The sequence below is a fragment of the Salvelinus namaycush genome, chromosome 27 (genome assembly GCF_016432855.1).
Source record: "Salvelinus namaycush isolate Seneca chromosome 27, SaNama_1.0, whole genome shotgun sequence".
Taxonomy (NCBI): Eukaryota; Metazoa; Chordata; class Actinopteri; order Salmoniformes; family Salmonidae; genus Salvelinus; species Salvelinus namaycush.
Genome location: NC_052333.1, coordinates 5,154,995 through 5,179,293, shown reverse-complemented (window position 1 = coordinate 5,179,293; position 24,299 = coordinate 5,154,995). Strand labels below are relative to the sequence as shown.

The window sequence follows — 24,299 nt, the reverse complement described above, 5'->3', positions numbered from 1 at the left end:
TCGATAGTAATAAAGGAAGACAATTTATTTTAACCTAAATATACAGTGCATTTGGAAAGTATTCAGACCCCTTGACTTTTTCCAAATGTTCTTATGCTACAGCCTTATTCTAAAATAGATTTTTTTTAAATCATCAATCTACACACAATACCCAATAATGACAAAGTGAAAACAAGTTTTTGGCAATTTTTGCAAATGTATTACAAATTTTTAAAAACGATACCTTATTTACATAAGTATTCAGACCCTTTGGTATGAGACTCGAAATTGAGGTGCATCCTGTTTCCATTTATCATCCTTGAGATGTTTCTACAACTTGATTGGAGTCCACTTGTAGTAAATTCAATTGATTGGACATGATTTGGAAAGGCACACACCTGTCTATATAAGGTCCCACAGTTGACAGTTCATGTCAGAGCAAATATCAATACATTTTCTGTAGAGCTCCGAGACAGGGTTGAGTCGAGGCACAGATCTGGGGAAGGGTACCAAAACATTTCTGCAGTATTGAAGGTTCCCAAGAATACAGTGTCCTCCATCATTTTTAAATGGAAGTAGTTTGGAACCACCAACACTCTTCCTAGAGCTGGCCACCTGGCCAAACTGAGCAATTGGGGGAGGAGGGCCTTGGTCAGGGTGGTGAACATGAACCTGATGGTCACTCTGACAGAGCTCCATAGTTACTCTGTTTTGATGGGAGAACCTTCCAGAAGGACAACCATCTCTGCAGCACTCCACCAAACAGGCCTTTATGGTAGAGTGACCAGACAGAAGCCACTCATCAGTAAAAGGCACACAACAGCCCACTTGGAGTTTGCCAAAAGCCACATAAAAGACTCTCAGATGATGAGAAAGAAGATTCTCTGGTTTGATAAAACCAAGATTGAACTCTTTGGCCTGAATGCCAAGCATCGCGTCTGGAGGAAACCAGGCACCATCCCTACGGTGAAGCATGGTGGTGGAAGCATCATGCTGTGGGGATGTTTTTCAGCGGCAGGGACTTGGAGACTAGTCAGGATTGAGGGAAAGATGGACGGAGCAAAGTACAGAGAGATCCTTGATGAAAACTTGCTCCAGAGTGCTCAGGCCAACACAATAAAACAAAAAATATGCAAGCATGGAGTTTTTTATTTAACTAGGCAAGTCGGTTAAGAACACATTTATATTTACAATGACGACCTACCGGGGAACAGTGTTTTGTTCAGGTGCAGAACTACAGACTTTTTTTAATCTTCTCAGCTCTGGGATTTGATCCAGCAACCTTTCGGTTACTGGCCCAACGCCTCAAAGTGCAGGCAGTAATGATACAAAATTCTATAATTCTATTACTATTTTACCTCAAGAATTGTCATAATTACAGGCAGTTTACAGGTAGCCTACCTAGTTGGGACTGGCAACAAAACCCACCGAGATTATTTTATGTTACTCTTTAACAAAACCACCTACGCAGTACCTACAGTAGGGATATTGCTGCATCCTCAGCATAGTGTGATAACGGCACCTAATTTGTTTATTTATGTGTTCATGCAGGGCTCATCTGACTCTCTGGTTATACACAATTTTAATTAAAAAAACAGCAGATGTTGCTGATTTTGTTTGTGCTTTCACTTGCTTACAATTCCGCGAAGTAGACCACGCGCCTGCGCATTTCTTCTTCCACGTAGCTGCGCCATAATCTCTGGCTGCGCGTTAAGCCAAAACATAGCAGAAATATTTGCTGTAAAGCTGCGTTCTTGTTGAATATTTTGAACATGGCCAGATATTTGAGACCTCCAAATACATCGCTTTTCATCAGGAACATTTCCGATGAATCCAGGTGAGTACACATTTGAACAAATCCCCCTAGTCGAGTCAACTAAATAATTCGACGCCCCGAGCTAACTAACATTAGCCCAATGCTAGTCGGCTAGGCACGCGCTTCGGCCTGACTTGACCTTACTGGGGTAGCTAGACCAGAGGTGTCTAGACTCAAATCTTAGTCCATAAAAATCTAAAGAAAGCTACTATCATTAGATCAGATTGATATAGCTACAAACGTATGTTTCAATCTGGCAATACTTCGAATTAGTTAGTTGCCCTGCCTAATGAGCTAACGTCGTTAGCTTGCTGTAGCTTCCGGTCCACACTTCGGTGAAAAAAAACTCCGCTTTTGCTTTATGGAATTCTAATATAAATGGCTTAAACATATGACTGTTAGAATGACATGTGCCCCCTATCTAGTTAACAGCCAGGTATTTTATTTGCAAGAACAACACTACATACACAGGCCTACACATAGTAACACAGTAGCCCAAAGGCAGGCAGATGGCGATACCGAGGTTTAACCTTACCGTCCAAAGGGGAATGCAACGTTATGCAGCCAACTATACACTCATATCCCCCGTGGACCGGTTTGTACTTTAAACATTCTCAATTCTGGCAGAAAAGTCGTCGATAATCGATTTAATGGCAACAAGGCTTTAAATATATAACATACTTTAATGAAACGCCATTTTCCACTACCATGCTACTGTGGCTAATGCTAGTCCCGGATGTTGCGTATCGCGTTCTACCAATCATGTTGCAGCAGTCTGTTTTTCCACAACTGGTATGATAGTTTCAAAATCATTTGTTTCCAGAAATCCTTTAATATAATATCATGTACCATATCACCCAGTCATCTGTCATAATCACACTATCACAATTTCCTCCCCAAGACCAGTATACTGTCTCCTCAAATAATGCACAGTCCAGCTTATTGTCTGTTTACAAATTGAAATAATTTATTTGATTAACAAATATGGTGTGTCAATCTTATCTGATTTATGTATCAGGAAATGGAAGGCGGCACACTATAATCAATCACATTTATTTTGTAGAGCCCTTTTTACATCAGGAATTGTCAGAGTTTTGCAGATATCCAGCCTAAAATCCATAATGAATACAGGGTGCGAACACTTCAAGACTGTAAGGACAGGTGGTCTTTAATGTTTTAGGCAGTCAAGAGATGTGGTGGTAAGAGGCATGGTAGTCAGAGATCAGGGCAAGCCAGCTAGGTGGATTGGTGACATGCAGAGCCAGGAATCATCAGGCCAGGGTTTCCTCAGGCATAGTGAGAGAGAAATGGGGTTATTAGTGGCAGCATTCAGATTCATTAACCTCTCTAGGCTAGATGGGACGCTACCGTCCCACCTGACCAACATCCAGTGAAAGTGCAGGGCTCCAAATTCAAACTACAGAATTATAAATATTTAACATTCTTGAAAATACACATGCAATATGTCAAAATAAAGCTTAACTTCTTGTTAATCCAGCCATGGTGTCAGATTTCAAAAACGCTTTACGGCGAAAGCATACCGTGCGATTATCTGAGGACAGCACCCCATCAAACAAACACATGACAATCATATTTCAACCCGCCAGGCACGACACAAAACTCAGAAATAACGATATAATTCATGCCTTACCTTTGAAGATCTTCTTCTGTTGGCACTCCAAAATGTCCCATAAACATCACAAATGGTCCCTTTGTTCGATAATGTCATTTTTTACATCCATAAAAACTCAGTTTAGCTGGCGCGCCTCAGTCAATAAACCACTGTTTCCCTCCGTCAAAATGCATACAAAATGAATCCCAAACGTTACTAATAAACTTTTCCAAACAAGTCAAACAACGTTTATAATCAATCCGTAGGTATCCTAATACGCAAATAAATGATACAATGTAAGACGGAGAATCGTTATTGTTTTTACCGGAGATAAACAACAAAGAACGCGCTTTCCTCCACGCGCTTGGAATCACTAAAGCCAAAATGGGAGCCATCTAGAAAAACTACAATTTCCGGGTTATTTTTCTAAAAACCAGCCTGAAACTCTTTCTAAAGACTTGACATCTAGTGGAAGACCTAGGAACTGCAATTTGGGGGGACTTGGGCTTATAATTAAAGTTCAAGCCATTGAAAACAGTGGTAAGCTGAATTTTTGTCCTCGGTGTTTTGCCTGCCATATCAGTTCTGTTATACTCACAGACATAATTTTAACCGTTTTAGAAACTTTAGATAGAAAACAATCTAAATCTACCAATTATATGCATATCCTAGCTTCTGGGCCTGAGAAACAGGCAGTTTACTTTAGGCACGCTTTTCATCCGGACGTGAAAATACTGTCCCCTATCCCAAAGAAGTAAAAAAAAAAAAAACATGTATATTCATTTATTTACTATTAATTACACTTTTCAGATTGCAGAAGTTTATGAACATATCACTTAATAAACCTGTAAACAAAACAATCATTACATGAATTAATGTGGGGTTAAAATCAATGTATTCTACTCTAAATCTCATTTAAACTTGATAATTTCACTTCATAAATGTTTCATCTTATTAAAACTGAATATTGTTCTGTAAATGAGTTCATGCTAACAAATCCAATACATGTCATTGAAACTATCAGAACGAGGGGGAGAGACTGCTGCAAGTCTATTGCCGCACTGGTGCGTCAATTTAAGTAACATAATAAAAAGAAATCCATCAATATCTGTCAGTTTAAGTTAGAGATGTTTTTTTGTTGCATGAGTTGCATATCAGTAGGCGGCCTTCCGCATCTGCGGTGGTAGATAGCCAAGCTACAGTGACGTTTGTCAGACCATGAGACATCCCGAAAATCGGTCTTCTCACGAAGACGTCTGAACGGTTTGGCTCTGCGGCCCCCCACAATTGTCACAGGTCGGAAGTCTGTGCAGTCTGTGTGTCAACTGCTGTTGGTAGCATTTGGGCTACTAACTGTGACCCCACTGTTGAAAATGGAGATTCTCACGAACACGTCTACGTTTTGCTCTACGACCCCCACAAATGTCACGGGACTCGTCTGAAGGTAACCAGTACTGGTTTAAAAAAAAATACGTGGAAGTATGGATGTAGTTTTGTGCCTACCCAAAAAAAGGTTAAACGTGGGAAGGGGAATACATATACATACACACAGTACCAGTCAGAAGTTTGGACACACCAACTCATTCCAGGGTTTTTCTTTATTTTTTTTACTATTTTATACATTGTAGAATAATAGTGAAGACATCACAATTATGAAAATACACACATGGAATGATGTAGTAACCAAAAAAGTGTTAAACAAATCAAAATATAAGTAGCCACCCTTTGCCTTGATGACAGCTTTGCACACTCTTGGCATTCTCTCAACCAGCTTCATGGGGTAGTCACCTGGAATGCATTTCAATTAACAGGTGTGCCTTGTTAAAAGTTAATTTGTGGAATTTCTTTCCTTAATGCGTTTTAGCCAATCAGTTGTATTGTCAAGGTAGGGGTGGTATACAGAAGATAGCCCTATTTGGTAAAAGACCAAGTCCATATTATGGCAAGAACAGCTTAAACAAGCAAAGAGAGAAGACAATCCATAATTTCTTAAGACATGAAGGTCAGTCAGTCTGGAAAATGTGAAGAACTTTGAACGTTTCTTCAAGTGCAGTCGCAAAAACCATCAAGCGCTAAGATGAAACTGGCTCTCATGAGGACCGGCACAGGAAAGGAAGACCCAGAGTCACCTCTGCTGCAGGAAATAAGTTCATTGGAGTTACCAGCCTCAGAAATGGCAGCCCAAATAAATGCTTCAGAGTTCAACTAACAGGCACATCTCAACATCAACTGTTCAGAGGAGACTGCGTGATTCAGGCCTTCATGGTTGAATTGCTGCAAAGAAACTACTACTAAAGGACACCGATAAGAAGAGACTTTCTTGAGCCAAGAAACACAAGCAATGGACATTAGACCGGTGGAAATCTGTCCTTTGGTCTGTCCAAATGTGAGATTTTTGGTTCCAACCGCTGTGTCTTTGTAAGACCCAGAGTAGGTGAATGGACAATATCCACATGTGTGGTTCCCACCGTGAAGCATGGAGGAGGAGGTGTGATGGTGTGGGGGTGCTTTGCTGGTGACACTGATTTATTTAGAATTCAAGGCACACTTAACCAGCATGGCTACCACAGCATTCTGCAGCGATACCCCATCCCATCTGGTTTGCGCTTAGTGGGACTATTGTTTGTTTTTCAACTGGACAATGATCCAAGACACCTCCAGGCTGTGTAAGGGCTATTCGACCGAGTAGGAGGGTGATGGAGTGCTGCGTCAGATGACCTGGCCTCCACAATCGCCCGACTTCAACCTAATTGGGTTGGACCGCAGAGTGAAGGAAAATCGGCCTACAAGGGCTCAGCATATGCGGGAACTCCTTCAAGACTGTTGGAAAAGTTTTCCAGGTGAAGCTGGTTGATAAAGCCAAGAGTCTGCAAAGCTGTCATCGAGGCAAAGTGTGGCTACTTTGAAGAATATAAAATATATTTTTATTCAATACTTTTTTTGGTTACTACATGATTCCATATGTGTATTTTCATAATTTTGATGTCTTCACTATTATTCTACAATGTAGAAAATAGTAAAAATAAATAAAAATCCTGGAATGAGTAGGTGTGCCCAAACTTTTGACTGGTACTATGTATGTAAATAAAAATAAAAACCCGAGCTCTCATCTCCTCCTAGATATAGCAAAGACATTTTTTTTTGCCATTTATGAATGTGTTATTCAATGCGTATGTATGGGCTATAGTAGTAAAGGCCAAATTCATTATTTTATCCTAAAATTCACAGGGGAATTGGCCGGTAAGCGGCATAATATTCCCATTGGCCGGTAAGCTGAAACGACTAAATCGCAATCTGCCGGCATTTGGGCTACTAACACAGGAGATTTGAACCATTCTTGGAACTAAGATACATTTCAGAGTGTGCATGAACTTCAAAAAAGTTTTAATTGTGTTTTTAATGCAAAGAAGTGGTATCTTCATATTGCCCAACAGAAGCCACCGGTCTCAGCGGTCTGTCCGTGGCTCCCAAGGTGGTGCCACTTTATTCTGGAACTTAAGACTTTTCCTCCAGGTCATTGAAGTGAAATTTCTATCTATTTACGGTATTCAGGCCTGAGGATTTGCGGCGTGAGTTTGGTCGCTATGGGCCTGTAGTAGATGTCTACATTCCACTTGACTTCTATTCACGCCGACCGAGAGGATTTGCATATATTCAATATCCTTTCCCTTCTACAGTGAGAGTTATGAAATCTGTGTTTCTCTTTTTTGTTTTAATTTTGAATGTGGTGTAAACTTAACATGCTTTCTCAGTCGGTGTCTTCAAGCATTGAGTTTTGGTTGTATAATTGATTTGCTGTGACTGTTTTTCTGTATGTACACACTGAAGAACTTTTTAATATCTAACTTACATTTCTCTGTTGCCCCAGAAAATGTAAAGGTATCCAGTTGTTGTGGAGCCTGGAGAAAGAGTAAGAATGTCCGGTGTAGAGTAGATCTAAAGAGAAGCAGCAAAAGACCGCCAGGATGCAAGAAACAGAGAGAGGGAGAAAGGTTGAAAAAGAAAGAGAATTTAAAGCTTGAAGAGACAAAGGAAAAAGGGGACGGAGTCGAGGCTTGGATATGTCATCAAAAGAAAGAGGCAAAGGGAAGAGATTTTAAAGGGCAAAGACGAGCAGGAAACCAAGTTCTTCTGGGAGGCGGTTAAAGAGCTTAAAGATCAAGATGTAAGTCAAAGTCGAGCGTGTTTAAGGTAACAAACCTGAATTATTTTGTATCCTCTCCAAAAAAATGAATAGACAAATATTACAGGAAAAGCAATCAATACATAGCCAATATGCTAAATTTGATTCTTAATTGAACTAAGAAATTATAATTGTACTCTTATCAATATATTTTGCCTTCGACAATATCATTTGAAACTGAAGCAGTATTGGTTACTTGGTTAAAGCCATAAAATTAGCGACACATTATTGAAACATGTTTGCCTCATCTTTAATCTTCAGAAGAACCCAACATGCACTTAACAATTGTGTTCCAGAACCTACGTTTGGCTTTATACTGTCAGCCAATATGGCTTCCCTTTTTGATTAAGTGGCAGAAGATGCATTGTATTACAACAGTTGTGCTGAAAATAATTGAACCACATAAGACCACAAGGTAAGAACCTTAACAGCTCAGCAAGTTTGAAGATGTGCGCGACGCTGAAGATGCTCTGCACAACCTGGACAGGAAGTGGGTGTGTGGCCGACAGATTGAAATCCAGTTCGCGCAGGGAGATCGAAAGAGTAAGACAGTTACCCCCAATTTATTGTTTGCTGAAGTAACTATGTACCATATCGAGCAATTTACTGATGTTACTTTCTGCTGTAAGTTCAAAGACATGTATTTTCTACCTGACCTGGTGCAACTGTACTACTTTCAAGTAGAGCTAAAGCACTAGGTACTGTATGTCTGCTAGTTGGGTTTTTCTCTTTACCCAAGTACCCTTTATTTTTTTTTACATCACAGCACCCAATCAGATGCAAGGGAAAGAGGGGGGATCTTCGCGCAGCTCTTCGCGGCATGATGATCGTGATTATGATCGGGACAGCCGTCGTAGGCGCTCTCGCAGCCGTAGCTACCAAAGACGCAGGTCGCGCAGCCCATCCTACGAGCGCCGGCCCAGACGCTCTGAGAGTCCCCGAGAGTAAGGTCCTTTCTAGTGATTTCCAACTAGTATGCTTCCAATAACTCCATTTGGGGGGGGTTCAAGCTGCAAAGCTTCTACAAAATGTCAGTTCTGCTGAGTACATTCTGCTTGACAATATAGTTTTGTTACCCAGCTCCCGTGGAAGGATGTACGGTGGTAGAGGAAGAAGCAGGAGCCCGGAAAATGACAGGTGGGTCCTTCACAGCTGAACCACTGACAATGATTGCATCCCAAATGCCACCTCTATTCCCTATATAGTACATTACTTTTGACCAGGATTTATTGGGCTTTATTCAAAAGTAGTGCATTATATAGGGAATATGGACCCATTTGGGAGGTACACAAAGCCATGTTCTGGGCACTTTCAATTCATCTATCAATCATTAGTTGGCTGTGATCTTCTGTCACTTTTGCTGTCTTCATCAGTGGAAGCGTGATTCTAATAATCCAATGGTTTGTTCTTTACGCAGGCACAGACCACCCCCACGTGACCACAGACGACCCCCTCCTGGGCACTCCCCTCACAGCCAGTCCCGCTCCCCTTCTCACTCCAGAGCCAGGCCCAGGGCCCAGAGGGAGTCCAGAGGAAAGTCTCGTTCCCACTCGAAGTCCCTGAGCCCACAAGATGGCGACTTCCACCAAGCCCCCGGTGGCTATGAGCCTCGGGACGAGGCGTCGTCCCGTATGCGTTCCCTGTCCCGCTCACGTTCCCGTTCCCTCTCACGGTCCCGCTCTCGCTCCAGGTCCTGGACTGGACGCAAGTCAGGGGGACACTAAACATGTTTGTTGGATCTTTTTGACAGTAGTTGTGTCTTGTTGGATAATTGAATGTTCATGGAACAGTTGTTGGTTTGTTTGTTTGCGAAAATGATATTCCTTCGTTTTTTTCGGTTTTTTTCTTTGAGGAAAGACAAACATGGTAACCTTCTGTTTTTAAATCCATCAATCCCAGAAATGTCCCGCCGTTTACACCCTCTGTTTCTAGTCCTTATATCTTTATGTAAAAGGGTTGTCTTTCATAAGACCCAGGGCTATAAGTACTGTACAAGCTAAGATCAAGGCCAGGATTGCATCCCATCAGTGGTAGGTTTGTGTAATAACACACATTACATTTTAAAGGTAATTTCCGATTGAGCCAACATATGCAGTGTTTACCATGAATGCAGTCTCGGCAAACGAGGGAACGTTGCTTTTTAAAGTTGCATAGCCGAAAAGGGCTGATCAGATTGAATCCTGGCCCTTGTCACTAAAATCATTACCGTGACTATCTAGTCGGGTACATTGGACACCGTTCCACACAGTTGGGATGATTTGTAGTATAAGTTACCTGGCCTGTATAAGAGCCACTAGCCACTGGTGGCACAGTAAATTTTCTAGTGCTGTCTTTTTGTGTGAAGATTTGTTCAGCGATACAGGCTCATGTTACAGTCCTGTTTTGATTTAATACTTTCTGATAGCCCTAATTTTCATGCCTTCCAGGAATTCTAGAATCATTTCAGTAGTGTCATCCTGTCAACTGAAGGTTTCTAAGTTTGCTTTAGTTGCTATGGTTTTGACATAGCCTGTTGTATTTTGTATTGTTTTCTGACATAAAAAATATGACCTTGATCCTTCTCTCTGTGTTAGTGCTTCATACTCAACGGTTCCTATGGTGGCTTGTATTATTCTATAATCTTTGTTTCCTTCGACAGCAACTCAAGAAGTGTAGTCTTCCTTCCTTCTAAATATCAGTTATACTCCGCTGTATATGCAACTGTATCTTGAGTAATAAATGTGTAAAAATGAATGGTAGCTATCTAGTTTGGGTGGCATTCTATCAGACATTGTTTGCTTGCATTTCTGTATGTGGGGATGTTTTAGAATTTAATACGATGTGCAATCACCAGTCTTACTGAGACATCAACTTAAAGCAGAGGATATCTGTACCTAGCAATATATTTGATTCTGTAATATCACTATACACAAAATACCTTGAATGCTAATACCATACACAATTTATTTTCATCTTGATAAAGGTCACACAAGCTTATTCAAAAATCTAACTCAATATAAATTGGATGGATAAAATGAGAAAGAATAGGATTTGAATTTGGTATGAAGCATAAACTTTGAACTGAGCTGAACAGTTGGAACAACAGCAAAGTAACCAAAACATCAGAAAAAATATATATCAATCAAATATTTCACTCAATAGCTTACATGTTCCATTTGATTCCAATTTTAACTTGTAAGTTTTGGTACATAAAATACTACATTTCGCAATGGAACGTGTAAGGTAACCATATCAAGTGCGGGTGTTAAATCATAACGCTTTTTTAAAACATTCTCAGCTTTTGGATTTAAAGATACTCGATACGACTTGCATTTAGTCCTGCATTTTTTCCAATACAAAAGAAAATCTATTTTCATCCTGTCTGTGCTGTACATAGTTTTCCCAGATCATTGCTCATACTTTTCATGATCACGATTGCTGTGTATAAAATGCCCAAGAAGAAGGGGGAGTTTCTACAGAAATTAATGACAGTCCTCAAGAAATAACAATTAAATTGGTGAAAATATTACATAATACACTCTGATACAGACAGCAACAAAAACAGTTGAAACTAAGTAGTATTGCTGTGGTAGAAAACCAATTGACAGCAAAATAGTTCCAACTTTGAGATCAGATGCTCTATTAAGCTCCAAAGCTTGGTATGTGCATTACTCCATTACTTCATAGAACAACAAGCAGTAACAATATAGCCTGGGTGTCGGTCTGTTTCTGCTCCCTTGTCAACTAATGCCAAACAATGGAGTAGGCAAGAGCACAAACTGATATGGGACCAGGATAGTAACAATGAGGCAGGGCAACCAAGATGGACTGCAGACTTAATACAACAAGGCTGCTGCTTCCTTCTACTGCTCTGACTGCTGCTTCATAAAGACTGCTGCTTCTTAAAGAATGCTGCTTCATTCTACTGCTCTGGCTGCTGCTTCCTTCTACTGCTCTGACTGCTGCTTCATAAAGGCTGCTGCTTCCTTCTACTGCTCTGACTGCTGCTTCATTCTACTGCTCTGGCTGCTGCTTCCTTCTACTGCTCTGACTGCTGCTTCCTTCTACTGCTCTGACTGCTGCTTCCTTCTACTGCTCTGACTGCTGCTTCATTCTACTGCCCTGACTGCTGCTTCCTTCTACTGCTCTGACTGCTGCTTCCTTCTACTGCTCTGACTGCTGCTTCATTCTACTGCTCTGATTGCTGCTTCCTTCTACTGCTCTGACTGTTGCTTCATTCTACTGCCCGGACTCCCCAAAAACACAAGTATAGCTGAGCCTGCTGTGTGGACACACGTTTTACTATAACCATGAAGGGGAGGGGAGGAGGGGTGTCCAGATAACAGTTCTCCTAATCTTTGTTCTACAGTATGTCCAATTTTGCTCAGTTTTCAACAACTTCTAAGCAAATGATGTGGTGTTTATACAACATTGATATATGAAAGGTTGTCCTGTATGTGTCACACCCACTCGTTCTACAATTCATCAATGTAGGTATATTGGCAATTGACCAGATTATTCAAGTGAGATATACTTTGAGACATCTTGCCAACAAAGCTATCCAGTTTTCTTCCAATGCGCTCAGTTGTGAGTCAACTGATTGTAATCTCTCGTGGTGAATTACAATAAAAATTCAGTTTGAGCTTTTCAAATAGCCAGATTGGTTATACGTGCATCACAGGTTGCTGTGAAAATTACAAACATTGGTTTAACTTCCCACAAGCTCCTACTCCTGACAATCAAAGAGGACAAAACCTTAATCTGACTGGGTCATATTCACTAGGAACCACACAGAAGCAAAGGGGCAGAAACGGAGAGGGACTACCTGAACTTACTAAGAAATAAGAAGATTGTTTCCATGCGTTTAGGTCAGATACAACACTACCATCACAGTTCTGGTTATATGGGAGAAAATGTATACTGTTGTTGGTCTCTGCTGGTGTCTTTTACCTGAGGCTTCTGCATACTACAGAGAGATCTCTCTCTCTTCTTCTTGCGAACAATTGACATGATTATTGAAATGAGATATACTTTGAGACATCTTGTCAACAAAGCTATCCAGTTTACTTCCAATGCGCTCAGTTGTGAATCAACTGATTATAATCTTCTATTTGCGAGCAGAATCAGGACTGCTCCTTGATGCTGCATGTCCATGTTGGTCACAGACTGGTACCTTGCCCCTGCTCTGCTGACACGGTCCTCATACCATGCTGACTTTACTTTGTCACATGGTAAGATATTTACAATTTAAATAAAAACATGCTTGGATACAAAAGCATCACTAACTAACAAGTTCAGAGATGTATGTTAAAGGTACTAGCCTATGGCTCTGAACCAAGTAGAGAGTGACCCTCAGTTATGACACATGCCATTGCTTTGTTCTGTACTGATGTTATGGTGTTTGTGTTTTTCTGTGTTGAACATCAGTCAACTTCGGCAAACACTAGCCTACTTTGTACCTGGAAAGTGAATCAATGTGCGGCTAAAGTTAATAATAGCAAGTCAATCATTTCATGATGAACTAACGTTAGTGCAGTCTATTGACTTTAGCTATGCGACCCAGACCAATGATTTCCAGACCGATGGTTATTTGTCATTAGTTACTACAGCCATAATGGCAATATTGGCTATGGTAAAAATTCATGAGCATTTTTTGGTCATAATTTAAGGTTAGGCATAAGGTTAGTAGTTTGTTTAAGGTTTCGGTTAAGGTTAAAATCAGATTTTAAGAAGATACATTTTAAAAATACGCGGGGTTTAGCGATGAACTATCACTTTGTGGCTGTGGTAACTAGTGACGAAAAAGTGACGACCCAGACTAATGAGGTAACGTAGAGGATGAAGAGGCCCAACTCGGCGGAAAATCTGTCTCTCTCCAGCAGGTGGCGTTTTTTCCTTGTTTCGCTTACCAAGCAAGCAGTTTTTGTATGGAGGTCAATGAGAGTGTCGAATTTGGTCAACAAAAAAATATATGGCTTATTTGATAAGTTTTTGTATTTGTATTTAATAGGGATCCCCATTAGCTGCTGCCTGCAACAGCTAATTTTCCTGGGGTCCAAACACATTAAGGTATAAAACAATCCAGTTTACACATTACACATAAAACAAAATATAAAACAGTACATCATAAAACATTAGTACACCACTACATATCTACAATACAACATGTATAATACCACCATACAACAATATTACAATGTACGTGTATGTAGAGTGCGTGTACTAGCGTTTGTGTGCATCACAGTATCCGCTCTTCCATAAAGTGTATTTTTATTAAAAAATATATGATTCTACTGCTTGCATCAGTTACCTGATGTAGAATAGAGTTCCATGTAGTCATGGCTCTATGTAGTACTGTGCGCCTCCCATAGTCTGTTCTGGACTTTGTGAAGAGACCTCTGGTGGCGTATGCATGGGTGTCCGAGCTGTGTGCTAGTAGTTTAGACAGACAGTTCGGTGCATTCAGGTTGTCAACACTTCTTACAAAAACAAGTAGGGATTATGTCACTCTCTCCTCTACTGAGCCATGAGAGATTGACATGCATATTACTAGACTGCTTTGTTGACAACGACTCCCATTGTTAGGGTGGCGAGACATGTATCTTGTCAGTGTATCCATAATATTTGGGTAACATTAGCTAATGCTAGCATAGCTCATATAGATGTTATTAAATTACTAATTAGCATTGCTAGCTAGCTACGTCGCTTTGGTAGAACACTAGGAGCGGGCAGCTAAATTAGCAAGTTATATCGCCTATTATAAACTAGCTAACGTTGAACTAAGCATTTTGGTTGTAAAAAGAAAATAAGTTTAATTTTATAAAGTAAAGATATTACTTAAATCGGTCAGCTAGCTAGCTGTGTTAACTAAAAAGGAAGCAAAATTCACCTTCCCTCTGAACTCCGTCCAGTAAGTGGCGGTAAAGGCAATTAAAGGTGTGACATCTGCCTTAAAACTAACGTTAGATGGAAGAAGACGCCATTTGAACGTTGTTGTTCAGCAAGCAAGTGATTTAACAGACACCGACAATAAATTAGAACACAAGAAAGCGCAAGACGGACAGCCAATATTCATTTACTCGTTACTATTAGCAGCTATCCTACATTTTGACCGACCCCAAAAGACGTTGTTTTCTGAACTAAATTAGCTACCATGGCGTGCGCAGCTACTTTGAAGCGTTCAATGGAGTTTGAGGCCCTTCACAGCCCTCAATCTCCAAAACGGCGAAGGTGCAGCAATCTGCCAGGGACTCCGGTCACCCCGTCTCCAAAGCGATGCAACCAGCTGTCTGCTACAGGTGACCGTTCGATGTCACCCCAATCAACTTGTGGAGGAGAACACAGGCTCACCCCAGGTTAGTCAGTTGCCCGAATTGAGCTGGATGGCCATTGTAGCCAGCGTCAATAGTAAAAGAGGCTATCTATCTAATAATAATTAAGCCGGATTTAAAGGCTGTAGCTAGTAGGCCTACATTGAAGCAAGACAAGATCATTATGATGTAAAAGGCATATAAATATAATATAGTTAGCAAACGTTACCCACTAGTCTCAACTCACAAGTTTGCCAGAATGAAACCAGCTCTGATTGTAACATGCTTACGCTAGCTAGCTAGCTATGTAAATTCGTTTCTAGTTGATGACAACACCTAGGTAGGAAACAGTGGTGGGTGGAAAAAGTACCCAATTGTCATACTTTAGTAAAAGTAAATATATCTTAAATAGAAAATGACTCAAGTGAAAGTCACCTAGTAAAATTCTACTTGAGTATATGTCTAAAATGTTTTTACATATCAAAAATCGAATCAAATATGTCACATGCGCCTAATACAACAGGTGTACCTTACTACAAGCCCTTAACCAACAATGCAGTTCAAGAAATAGAATTAAGAAAATATTTACTAAACTGAAGTTAAAAAAAAAAGTAACACTAACAATGAGGTTAGGGTAAGAGTCAATGTGTGGGGGTACAGGTTAGTCAAGGTCATTTGTACATGTAGGTAGGGGGTAAAGTAACTATGCATGGATAATAAACGGAGTAGCAGCAGTGTAAAAACAAAGGGGGTGTCAATGCAAATTGTCCGGGTGGCCTTTTGATTAATTGTTAACTGACACTGCCTAGTAGATACAGTTGAAGTTGGGAAGTTTACATACACCTTAGCCAAATGTTTTTCACAATTCCTGACATTTAATCCTAGTAAAAATTCCCTGTCTTAGGTCAGTTAGGATCACCACTTTATTTTAAGACTGTGAAATGTTAGAATTATAGGAGAGGGATTTATTTCAGCTTTTATTTCTTTCATCACATTCCCAGTGGGTCAGAAGTTTACATACACTCAATTAGTATTTGGTAGTGTTGCCTTTAAATTGTTTAACTTGGGTCAAATGTTTTGGGGAGCCTTCCACAAGCTTCCCACAATAAGTTGGGTGAATTTTGGCCCATTCCTTCTGACAGAGCTGGTGTAACTGAGTCAGGTTTGTAGGCCTCCTTGCTCGCACACACTTTTTCAGTTCTGCCCACAAATTTTCTATGGGATTGAGGTCAGGGCTTTGTGATGGCCATTCCAATACCTTGACTTTGTTGTCCTTAAGCCATTTTGCTACAACTTTGGAAGTATGCTTGGGGTCATTGTCCATTTGGAGACCCATTTGCGACCAAGCTTTAACTTCCTGACTGATGTCTTGAGATGTTGCTTCAATATATCCACATCATCTTTCTTCCTCATGATGCCATATATTTTGTGAAGTGCACCAGTCCCTCCTACAGCAAAGCACCCCCTCAACATGATGCTGCCACCCCCTGTGCTTCACGGTTGGGATGGTGTTCTTCGGCTTGCAAGCTTCCCCCTTTTTCCTCCAAACCAAATGATGGTCATTATGGCCAAACAGTTCTGTTTTTGTTTCATCAGACCAGAGGACATTTCCCCAAAAAGTACGATCTTTGTCCCTATGTGCAGTTGCAAACCGTAGTCTGGCTTTTATATGGCGGTTTTGGAGCTGTGGCTTCCTCCTTGCTGAGTGACCTTTCAGGTTATGTCGATATAGGACTCGTTTTACTGTGGCTATAGATACTTTTGTACCCGTTTCCTCCAGCATCTTCACATGGTCATTTGCTGTTGTTCTGGGATTGATATGCACTTTTCGCACCAAAGTATGTTCCTCTCTAGGAGACGGAACGTGTCTCCTTCCTGAGTGGTATGACGACTGCGTGGTCCCATGGGGTTTACTTGCATAGTATTGTTTGTACAGATAAACGTGGTACCTTCAGGCGTTTGGAAATTGCTCCCCAGGATAAACCAGACTTCTGGAGGTCTACAATTTTTTTTGAGGTCTTGGCTGATGTCTTTTGATTTTCCCATGATGTCAAGCCAAGAGGCACTGAGTTTGAAGGTAGACCTTGAAATACATCCACAGGTACACCTCCAATTGACTCAAATGATGTCAATTAGCCTATCAGAAGCTTCTAAAGCCATGACATACTTTTCTGGAATTTTCCAAGCTGTTTAAAGGCACAGTCAACTTGGTGTACGTAAACTTCTGACCCACTGGAATTGTGATACAGTGAAATAATCTGTCTGTAAACAATTGTTGGAAAAATTACTTGTGTTATGCACAAAGTAGATGTACTAACCGACTCTCCAAAACTTTCTTGTTAACAAGAAATTTGTGGAGTGGTTGAAAAATGAGTTTTAATGACTCCAACCTAAGTGTATGTAAACTTCCGACTTCGACTGTAGGTCCTGGATGTCAGGAAGCTTGGCCCCAGTGATGTACTGGGCAGTACGCACTACCCTCTGTGGCACCTTACGGTCAGATGCTGAGCAGTTGCCATACTAGGCGGTGATGCATCCTGTCAGGATGCTCTTGTTGGTGGGCTGTATAACTTTTTGAGGATCTGGGGTCCTAGGCCAAATACCTACATGTTTAAAACAGACCACCATAGTCCCTGTGCCCAAGAAAGCAAAGGTAACCTGCCTAAATGACTACCGCCCCATAGCACTCACGTCTGTGGCCATGAAGTGCTTTGAAAGGCTAGTCATGGCTCACCTCAACACCATCATCCCAGAAACCCTAGACCCACTCCAATTTGCATACCGCCCCAACAGATCCACAGATGATGCTATCTCTATAGCACTCCTCACTGCCCTTTCCCACCTGGACAAATAGAACACCTATGTGAGAATGCTATTCATTGACTATAGCGCAGCGTTCAACACCATAGTACCCTCAAAGCTCATCGATAAACTAAGGACCCTGGGACTAAACACCTCCCTCTGCAACTGGATCCTGGACTTCCTGACGGGCCTCCCCCAGGTAGTAAGGGTAGGTAATAACACATCCGCCATGCTGATCCTCAAGAGGCCCCTCAGGGGTGCGTGCTCAGTCCCCTTCTGTACTTCCTGTTCACTCATGACTGCTCGGCCAGGCATAGATCCAGCACCATCATTCAATTTGCAGATGACAGATGATCACCAACAACAACGAGACATTCTATAGGGAGGAGGTCCGAGACCTGGCTGTGTGGTGCCAGGACAACCACCTCTCTCTCAATGTGATCAAGACAAAGGAGATAACTGTGGACTACAGGAAAAGGAGAACTGAGCTCGCTCCCATTCTCATCGACGAGGCTGTAGTGGAGTAGGTTGAGAGCTTCAAGTTCCTTGGTGTCCACATCACCAACAAACTAGAATGGTCCAAACACACCAAGACAGTCGTGAAGAGGGCACAACAAAGTCTATTCCCCATCAGGAAACTAAAAAGATTTTGCATGGGTCCTCAGATCCTAAAAAGGTTCTACAGCTGCACCATTGAGAGCATCCTGACTGGTTGCATCACTGCCTGGTATGGCAACTGCTCAGCCTCCGACTGCAAGGCACTACAGAGGGTAGTGCGAGCGGTCCAGTTTTTTTGTCTTCACTATTATTCTACAATGTAGAAAATAGTACAAATAAAGAAAAACCCAGAAATGAGTAGGTGAGTAACTTTTGACTGGTACTGTACATACGGTCACTGTAGGGACGACGACGTTGTCAATGCACTTATTGATGAAGCCGGTGACTGCGGTGGTATACTCCTCAATGCCATTGGATGAATCCCGGAACATATTCCAATCTGTGCTAGCAAAACGGTCCTACAGCGTAGCATCCACCTCATCTGGCCACTTCCATATTGAGCGAGTCACTGGTGCTTCCGGCTTTAGTTTTAGCTTGTAAGCAGAAATCATTTAAAATTCCTTAAATGAAGCAAACCAGACGGCACCATTTTCTTGTTTTTTATTTATGGATAGCCATGGGCACACTCCAACACTCAGACTTAATTTACAAACATTGTGTGTTTAGTGAGTCCGCCAGATCTGAGGCGGTAGGGATGTCCTGGTCATGATAAGTGCATGAATTGAACCATTTTCCTGTCCTGCATTTAAAATGTAACAAGTACTTTTGGATGTCAGGTAAGTACATTATTTTATTTAGGAATTTAGTGAAGTAAAAGTTCTCAAAAATAAATAGTAAAGGACAGATACCACAAAAGACAACTTAAGTTGAACTTGAGTATTTTTACTTAAGTACTTTACACCACTGCTAGGAAGTCATTTATACATCCATCCACCTACCAGATTTAAAATATGATGGGTTGATTAGGTGCATGCATGTGTGCCCATGTTTTATCACACAACCAAGAGACATGTGGGAGGCCTGGGCTGTTGCGTGACGAAACACTCATTCCAGGATACGCCAATCATGTTAAGATGACTTTTGCTGTTTCTCCTCTCCACAGAGCAGATTGTCCAGAATCTTAGGCAAGAATACAGCCGCTATCAGAGGAGGCGGCAGCTTGAGGGGGCCTTCAACCAGAGCCAGTCCCAGAGTCTAAGTGATGGCCCAGGCCAAAGCCCTGGCTTCATGGCACCAAGCGCCCAACCAGGTGTGTTTTCATCCACTCCCACCAAGCTGAAGGAGATGCTGTCAGCATCTGATGGCAAATAAATGATTGTAAGAATGAATAACACATGCACTGTGCTGTCTCACTGTAGAAATGAATAAGACACGCACACTATGCTGTCTCACTGTAGGGATGAATAAGACACGCACACTATGCTGTCTCACTGTAGGGATGAATAAGACACGCACACTATGCTGTCTCACTGTAGGGATGAATAAGACACGCACACTATGCTGTCTCACTGTAGGGATGAATAAGACACGCACACTGTGCTGTCTCACTGTAGAAATGAATAAGACACGCACACTATGCTGTCTCACTGTAGGGATGAATAACACACACTGCTGTCTCACTGTAGGGATGAATAACACACACACTGTGCTGTCTCACTGTAGGGATGAATAACACACACTGCTGTCTCACTGTAGGGATGAATAACACACACACTGTGCTGTCTCACTGTAGGGATGAATAACACACACACTGTGCTGTCTCACTGTAGGGATGAATAACACACACTGTGCTGTCTCACTGTAGGGATGAATAACACACACACTGTGCTGTCTCACTGTAGGGATGAATAACACACACACTGTGCTGTCTCACTGTAGGGATGAATAACACACACACTGTGCTGTCTTGTTTTTGGTGTGGGGAATAAGAGCCACCAGAGTTAATTTCTTAAGACGAGGACTCACGATTACCTGCTTCTGCATGTGTTTATTCTAGATGTTCCAACATCCTGACCTAGTAAGGTGGTTCTTTTTAACCATCCAAAGGGCACCCTATTCCTGATGTAGTGCCCCTGTCAAAAGTAGTCCACAATAAAGGGAATAGGGTGCCATTTGGGATTTAGCATGTGCAGTTGTCGGGCCAAAGATCATTCCTTATCATGTTATGGTTTCTCCAGGGTCTTCTGTGAAGAGGGACCAGCCCTGTTTCACACTGCACCAAGTTGGCTCTCTGTGTGAACGGATTCTCAAGGACCATGACGAGAACATCCGTGAAGAGTATGAGCAAATCCTCAACACTAAACTGGCAGGTAATACTGAGTGACTTCCTCTTTACAGATATGTGCCAGGATTCATGAAGCATCTGAGTAGGAGTGCTGATCTAGGATCAGTTTCATCTTTTTAGAACATAATTAATCAGACTACTTAAAGGGGAGGGGGGACCTGATGCCAGATCGGCGCTCCTACTCTTAAAGGCTTTAGGAATACGGGCCCAGATTGACATCTTATGGTCAGACGGCTCAGTTTAATACTTTTAATTCCTTAGATAATTTGATGTTTTTGGTTCCTTCCCAGAACAATATGAATCGTTTGTGAAGTTCACACATGACCAGATCATGAGACAATATGGCGCCAGACCCTCCAGCTGTGAGTTCCAACGATATCGCAACACACTAACTTTTATCCTCATGTTTCTGCAGGGCCTGTTTTTAATCAACATTTTCTTATTTTTCAGATGTCTCATGAACTATCTTAAATAGGAAGTTACCTGCTCTCACGTCTAGACTGCTGCTCGCCTATCTCCACATTTTTCTTCACTACTTCAGTGCTATGATTTTTTTTTACTTTTAACACTCAATGTTCTGAGTTGTACTTGTGTGGTTGTGCTCTTTCTTGGGAGATGGATGGTTGACTCTCCTTTTTAAGTGCTGTAGAAAGCTGGGCTGATGTGACTTCTATTTAACCCCCCAAATCCTGCTGCAGCATGATTCCTCACTTTTCACCAACCATACTTGAAAATGTGGTTCTCTTTTTTTAATTTTTTAGAAATGAAAGTTATTTGCCATTTTGTGCTTTATCTAAATTGTATTTGATGTTATACAGGAGTACTACAGACAGTCAATTGTAGTTTTGCTTTTCTTGAAACATTTTTGTACATGGCTGATTCCCTTGTCTTTCATATTTCAATTGATATTCCCTTTCCAGAAACTGATCATGTCAATCCCATGAGAATCTGTTTGGAATTTGCAGGGTTCTTGTTCAGACATTCTACCCGATTATGCTGCAATTGAGGAGATGCCAGAAAAGCATGTGTCGTTACACTGAGCTCTTTATAAAATATGCAGGCTATTACTCCCAAGAATACCATGAATGGAAGGGCTCATTTGTTGACTGGTTAAGATCCTTTTTACAGGGATAGACCATAATTGAGGCTTTGTTTCATTTGAGGATGAAATGTGGGAAACTGCACTATCCTCTCTTGGTTTGGAATAAAACACCCCTCAAGAAAAAATATTTGGGTCAGAGTACAGTATAACTGCAGTTATTCTGAAATTACTGTGTCCAAAATACCCACAGTTGAAACTGCAGTCCTTTATTTTTTTTAAGGGGGCTGTATAGACTTGATTCTGTTATCTATAATACTTAGGCCCTTGAGAGATTTGTAAGGGAACCACACTCATTGTAGTGGCCTTCTCAAAGTTTTGAATCTGTAGCTGGTCCCCTGTACTCTCTTTTTTTTTTGTATATTAATTTTATTGAATGGTCTGCATATGATTTATAAACTCTTAATGTACTACTTGATATCCCTATTAAATGATTAGTTTTGGGTTATTAGTCAGGGGATCCTATAATACTGGTGTGTTCTGTAAAGCCTGTGATTAGGACTGGAGGGGTTATGTAGTACTTTTACATCGTACTACTGAATACAGTGAATGGATGGCTTTGGGTTGAAACAAAACTGATTTCCATCATTCAAACATGAGCTAATGTGCTTCTATACAAGCTGTATGCAAGCCTACCATTAGGAAGTGCCATTAAATGCATCATGAGATATGACCATTTCTTTAAACAGACGAAGACTTGATTCTCTAATTGTGTGGTTGTGGTTTGAGTTCTACAAGAAGATCTTACTATGAACTTTTAATCAAAAATACCCAATCAATTTTTTTATTGTCCTACATGTAACAATGTGTTCTTTTGAGCTCAGTTTTGCTGCACACAATTATAACATTGTTGAATAAAGCCTTGATTTGAAGGGAATCATTTTGAATGTAGTTCTTGTGAGTTAAATTAGAGTACATTAAGTAAGCCGAATACGAGTCGGCACAAGTGTTACATTTTTGTAGCAAATGAAAATAGTGTACCAGGGGACAGCATTGATGTAGCATTTTGAACAGAATAAACAAAAATGTTCATAACTATGGAGAATATCAGTCCATGAAACACAAATACTTGAAAGATTTCTAGTATCGAAAGGGTCCAATATATTCAATGTACTGTCAAAGTACAGTTATGATTGCTAGAAACTACTCAAGAACAACTGGTATGGGAGAGAATTCCATTTCCTCTGGCTTCACAATTAAACCAACAACAAACCAGGTAGAACAACCTGGTCTCATAGCATTTTGCATTATTCTTTATCTAAATCTGAGATACTCCATTTAGTATGATATGTTACGTTTTGTATGGTATGTATTAATGTGGATGTCCATCCATTTAGTATGATATGTTACGTTTTGTATGGTATGTATTAATGTGGATGTCCATCCATTTCGTATGATATGCTATGAATTCCAATTTGTTGTGTCTAACATTAGCTGTGTTAGGGTTAGGGTGTTAGAGTAAGGGTTAGCTAACATGCTAAGTAGTTCAAGGGTTAGCTAGTATGCTAAGTAGTTGCAAAATAGCTAAAAAGTAGACGTTTGTGTTATATGCCCACCCAACCACCCATCTTTCGTTTTTGCCTTGAGTAACCATACCAAACGTAACATCGTATGTCGATTAAGGCAGCCCTCCGCCCCTCTGATTCAGAGGGATTGGGTTGAATGCAGAAGACACATTTCAGTTGAAGGCATTCAGTTGTACAACTGACTAGGTATCTCCCTCTTTCCTCCTGGTTTCCTCCCAGTGTTGTACAACTGACTAGGTATCCCCCTTTCCCTAATTTCAATGTCCCAGATTGACAAAGTGGGAATACTTATGTAAATCCTTATGTAAATGAGATTTTTCATTTTCATTAAATTTGCCAAATGTTTTCACTTTGTCATTATGGGTGCAACACAACAAAATGTTGAATAAGTCAAGGAGTATGAATACTTTCTGAAGGCACTGTAGCTCCAGTCTCCACCAATCACAATGATGTTTGACCAGTTTCTATTTTAGCCAACTCCAATGACGCTATATGAGAATGACAATAGTAAGAGACAGCTAAAACAGCCAGTGACATCCTGACAGACTTCATGGACAGCAACTACAAATAGTCATTTGACTTTAGTAACAAATAGAGCAAGCCTTAAGGAATTATGAATTAGACGCTACATGTTTCATAACTCAACAAGGGTGTCCCAACCTCATTGAAACTCAAAAAGGGCCTGGATTAGCTGGTTCAACTAGTACTCCTTGGCTGGTTCAACTAGTACTCCTTGGCTGGTTCAACTAGTACTCCTTGGCTGGTTCAACTAGTACTCCTAGGGCACGGGCCACAGTAAACAAAACCAAGGATGCGTCCTATTCCTTTTATGACCAGGGCCCATCGGTCAAAAGTACTGCACTGTATAGGGAATGTGCTGCCATTTGGGATGCAAACCCTAACCTTCTAACAAGCCATAGCTATTGATTTCCTGTAAATTGAATAAAAAGCATGCAATAGCTGGGGGGGGGGGGGATCAACTTAATTAGATTCACAGGGAGTCATCCATCTATAAAATCGGACATGACCGATTGATCTCCAGTACGGAGAAAAAGCACTGATGGAAAAGTATAGTGTACCATGGAAGCACTCTATAGACTCTCATATAATTTAATATGGCATGCATTCATTTTGACTTGTATTTGTATATG

At 40.9% G+C, this 24,299-nt stretch overlaps 2 protein-coding genes across 2 annotated transcripts; both read left to right on the top strand.

Moving 5' to 3' along the window:
• Positions 1 to 1,638: 1,638 nt before the first annotated feature.
• On the top strand, positions 1,639 to 10,145 carry LOC120022143 (serine/arginine-rich splicing factor 10-like). Its single transcript, XM_038966000.1, has 6 exons — positions 1,639 to 1,816; positions 6,960 to 7,064; positions 8,030 to 8,133; positions 8,357 to 8,534; positions 8,671 to 8,727; positions 9,008 to 10,145. Exons 1-6 carry the CDS (start codon positions 1,752 to 1,754, stop codon positions 9,312 to 9,314), a joined length of 816 nt encoding a protein of 271 aa, XP_038821928.1. The 5' UTR covers positions 1,639 to 1,751; the 3' UTR covers positions 9,315 to 10,145.
• A 4,398-nt stretch (positions 10,146 to 14,543) lies between these two features.
• Positions 14,544 to 22,499, top strand: LOC120022634 (akirin-1A-like). The gene is made up of 5 exons (XM_038966611.1): positions 14,544 to 14,924; positions 19,342 to 19,488; positions 20,417 to 20,548; positions 20,814 to 20,885; positions 20,974 to 22,499. The coding sequence occupies exons 1-5, from the start codon at positions 14,723 to 14,725 to the stop codon at positions 20,982 to 20,984; spliced, it is 564 nt and encodes a 187-aa protein (XP_038822539.1). The 5' UTR covers positions 14,544 to 14,722; the 3' UTR covers positions 20,985 to 22,499.
• Positions 22,500 to 24,299: the final 1,800 nt, after the last annotated feature.

Excerpts from the sequence above, each read along its gene's own strand:
- LOC120022143 (XM_038966000.1), top strand. The coding sequence starts at position 1,752 with ATGGCCAGATATTTGAGACCTCCAAATACATCGCTTTTCATCAGGAAC. Across the intron at positions 1,817-6,959 it reads AACATTTCCGATGAATCCAG|GCCTGAGGATTTGCGGCGTG; the intron begins GTGAGTACACAT and ends TACGGTATTCAG. Across the intron at positions 7,065-8,029 it reads AGAGGATTTGCATATATTCA|GTTTGAAGATGTGCGCGACG; the intron begins ATATCCTTTCCC and ends ACAGCTCAGCAA.
- LOC120022634 (XM_038966611.1), top strand. The coding sequence starts at position 14,723 with ATGGCGTGCGCAGCTACTTTGAAGCGTTCAATGGAGTTTGAGGCCCTT. Across the intron at positions 19,489-20,416 it reads GGCACCAAGCGCCCAACCAG|GGTCTTCTGTGAAGAGGGAC; the intron begins GTGTGTTTTCAT and ends TGGTTTCTCCAG. Across the intron at positions 20,549-20,813 it reads CCTCAACACTAAACTGGCAG|AACAATATGAATCGTTTGTG; the intron begins GTAATACTGAGT and ends GTTCCTTCCCAG.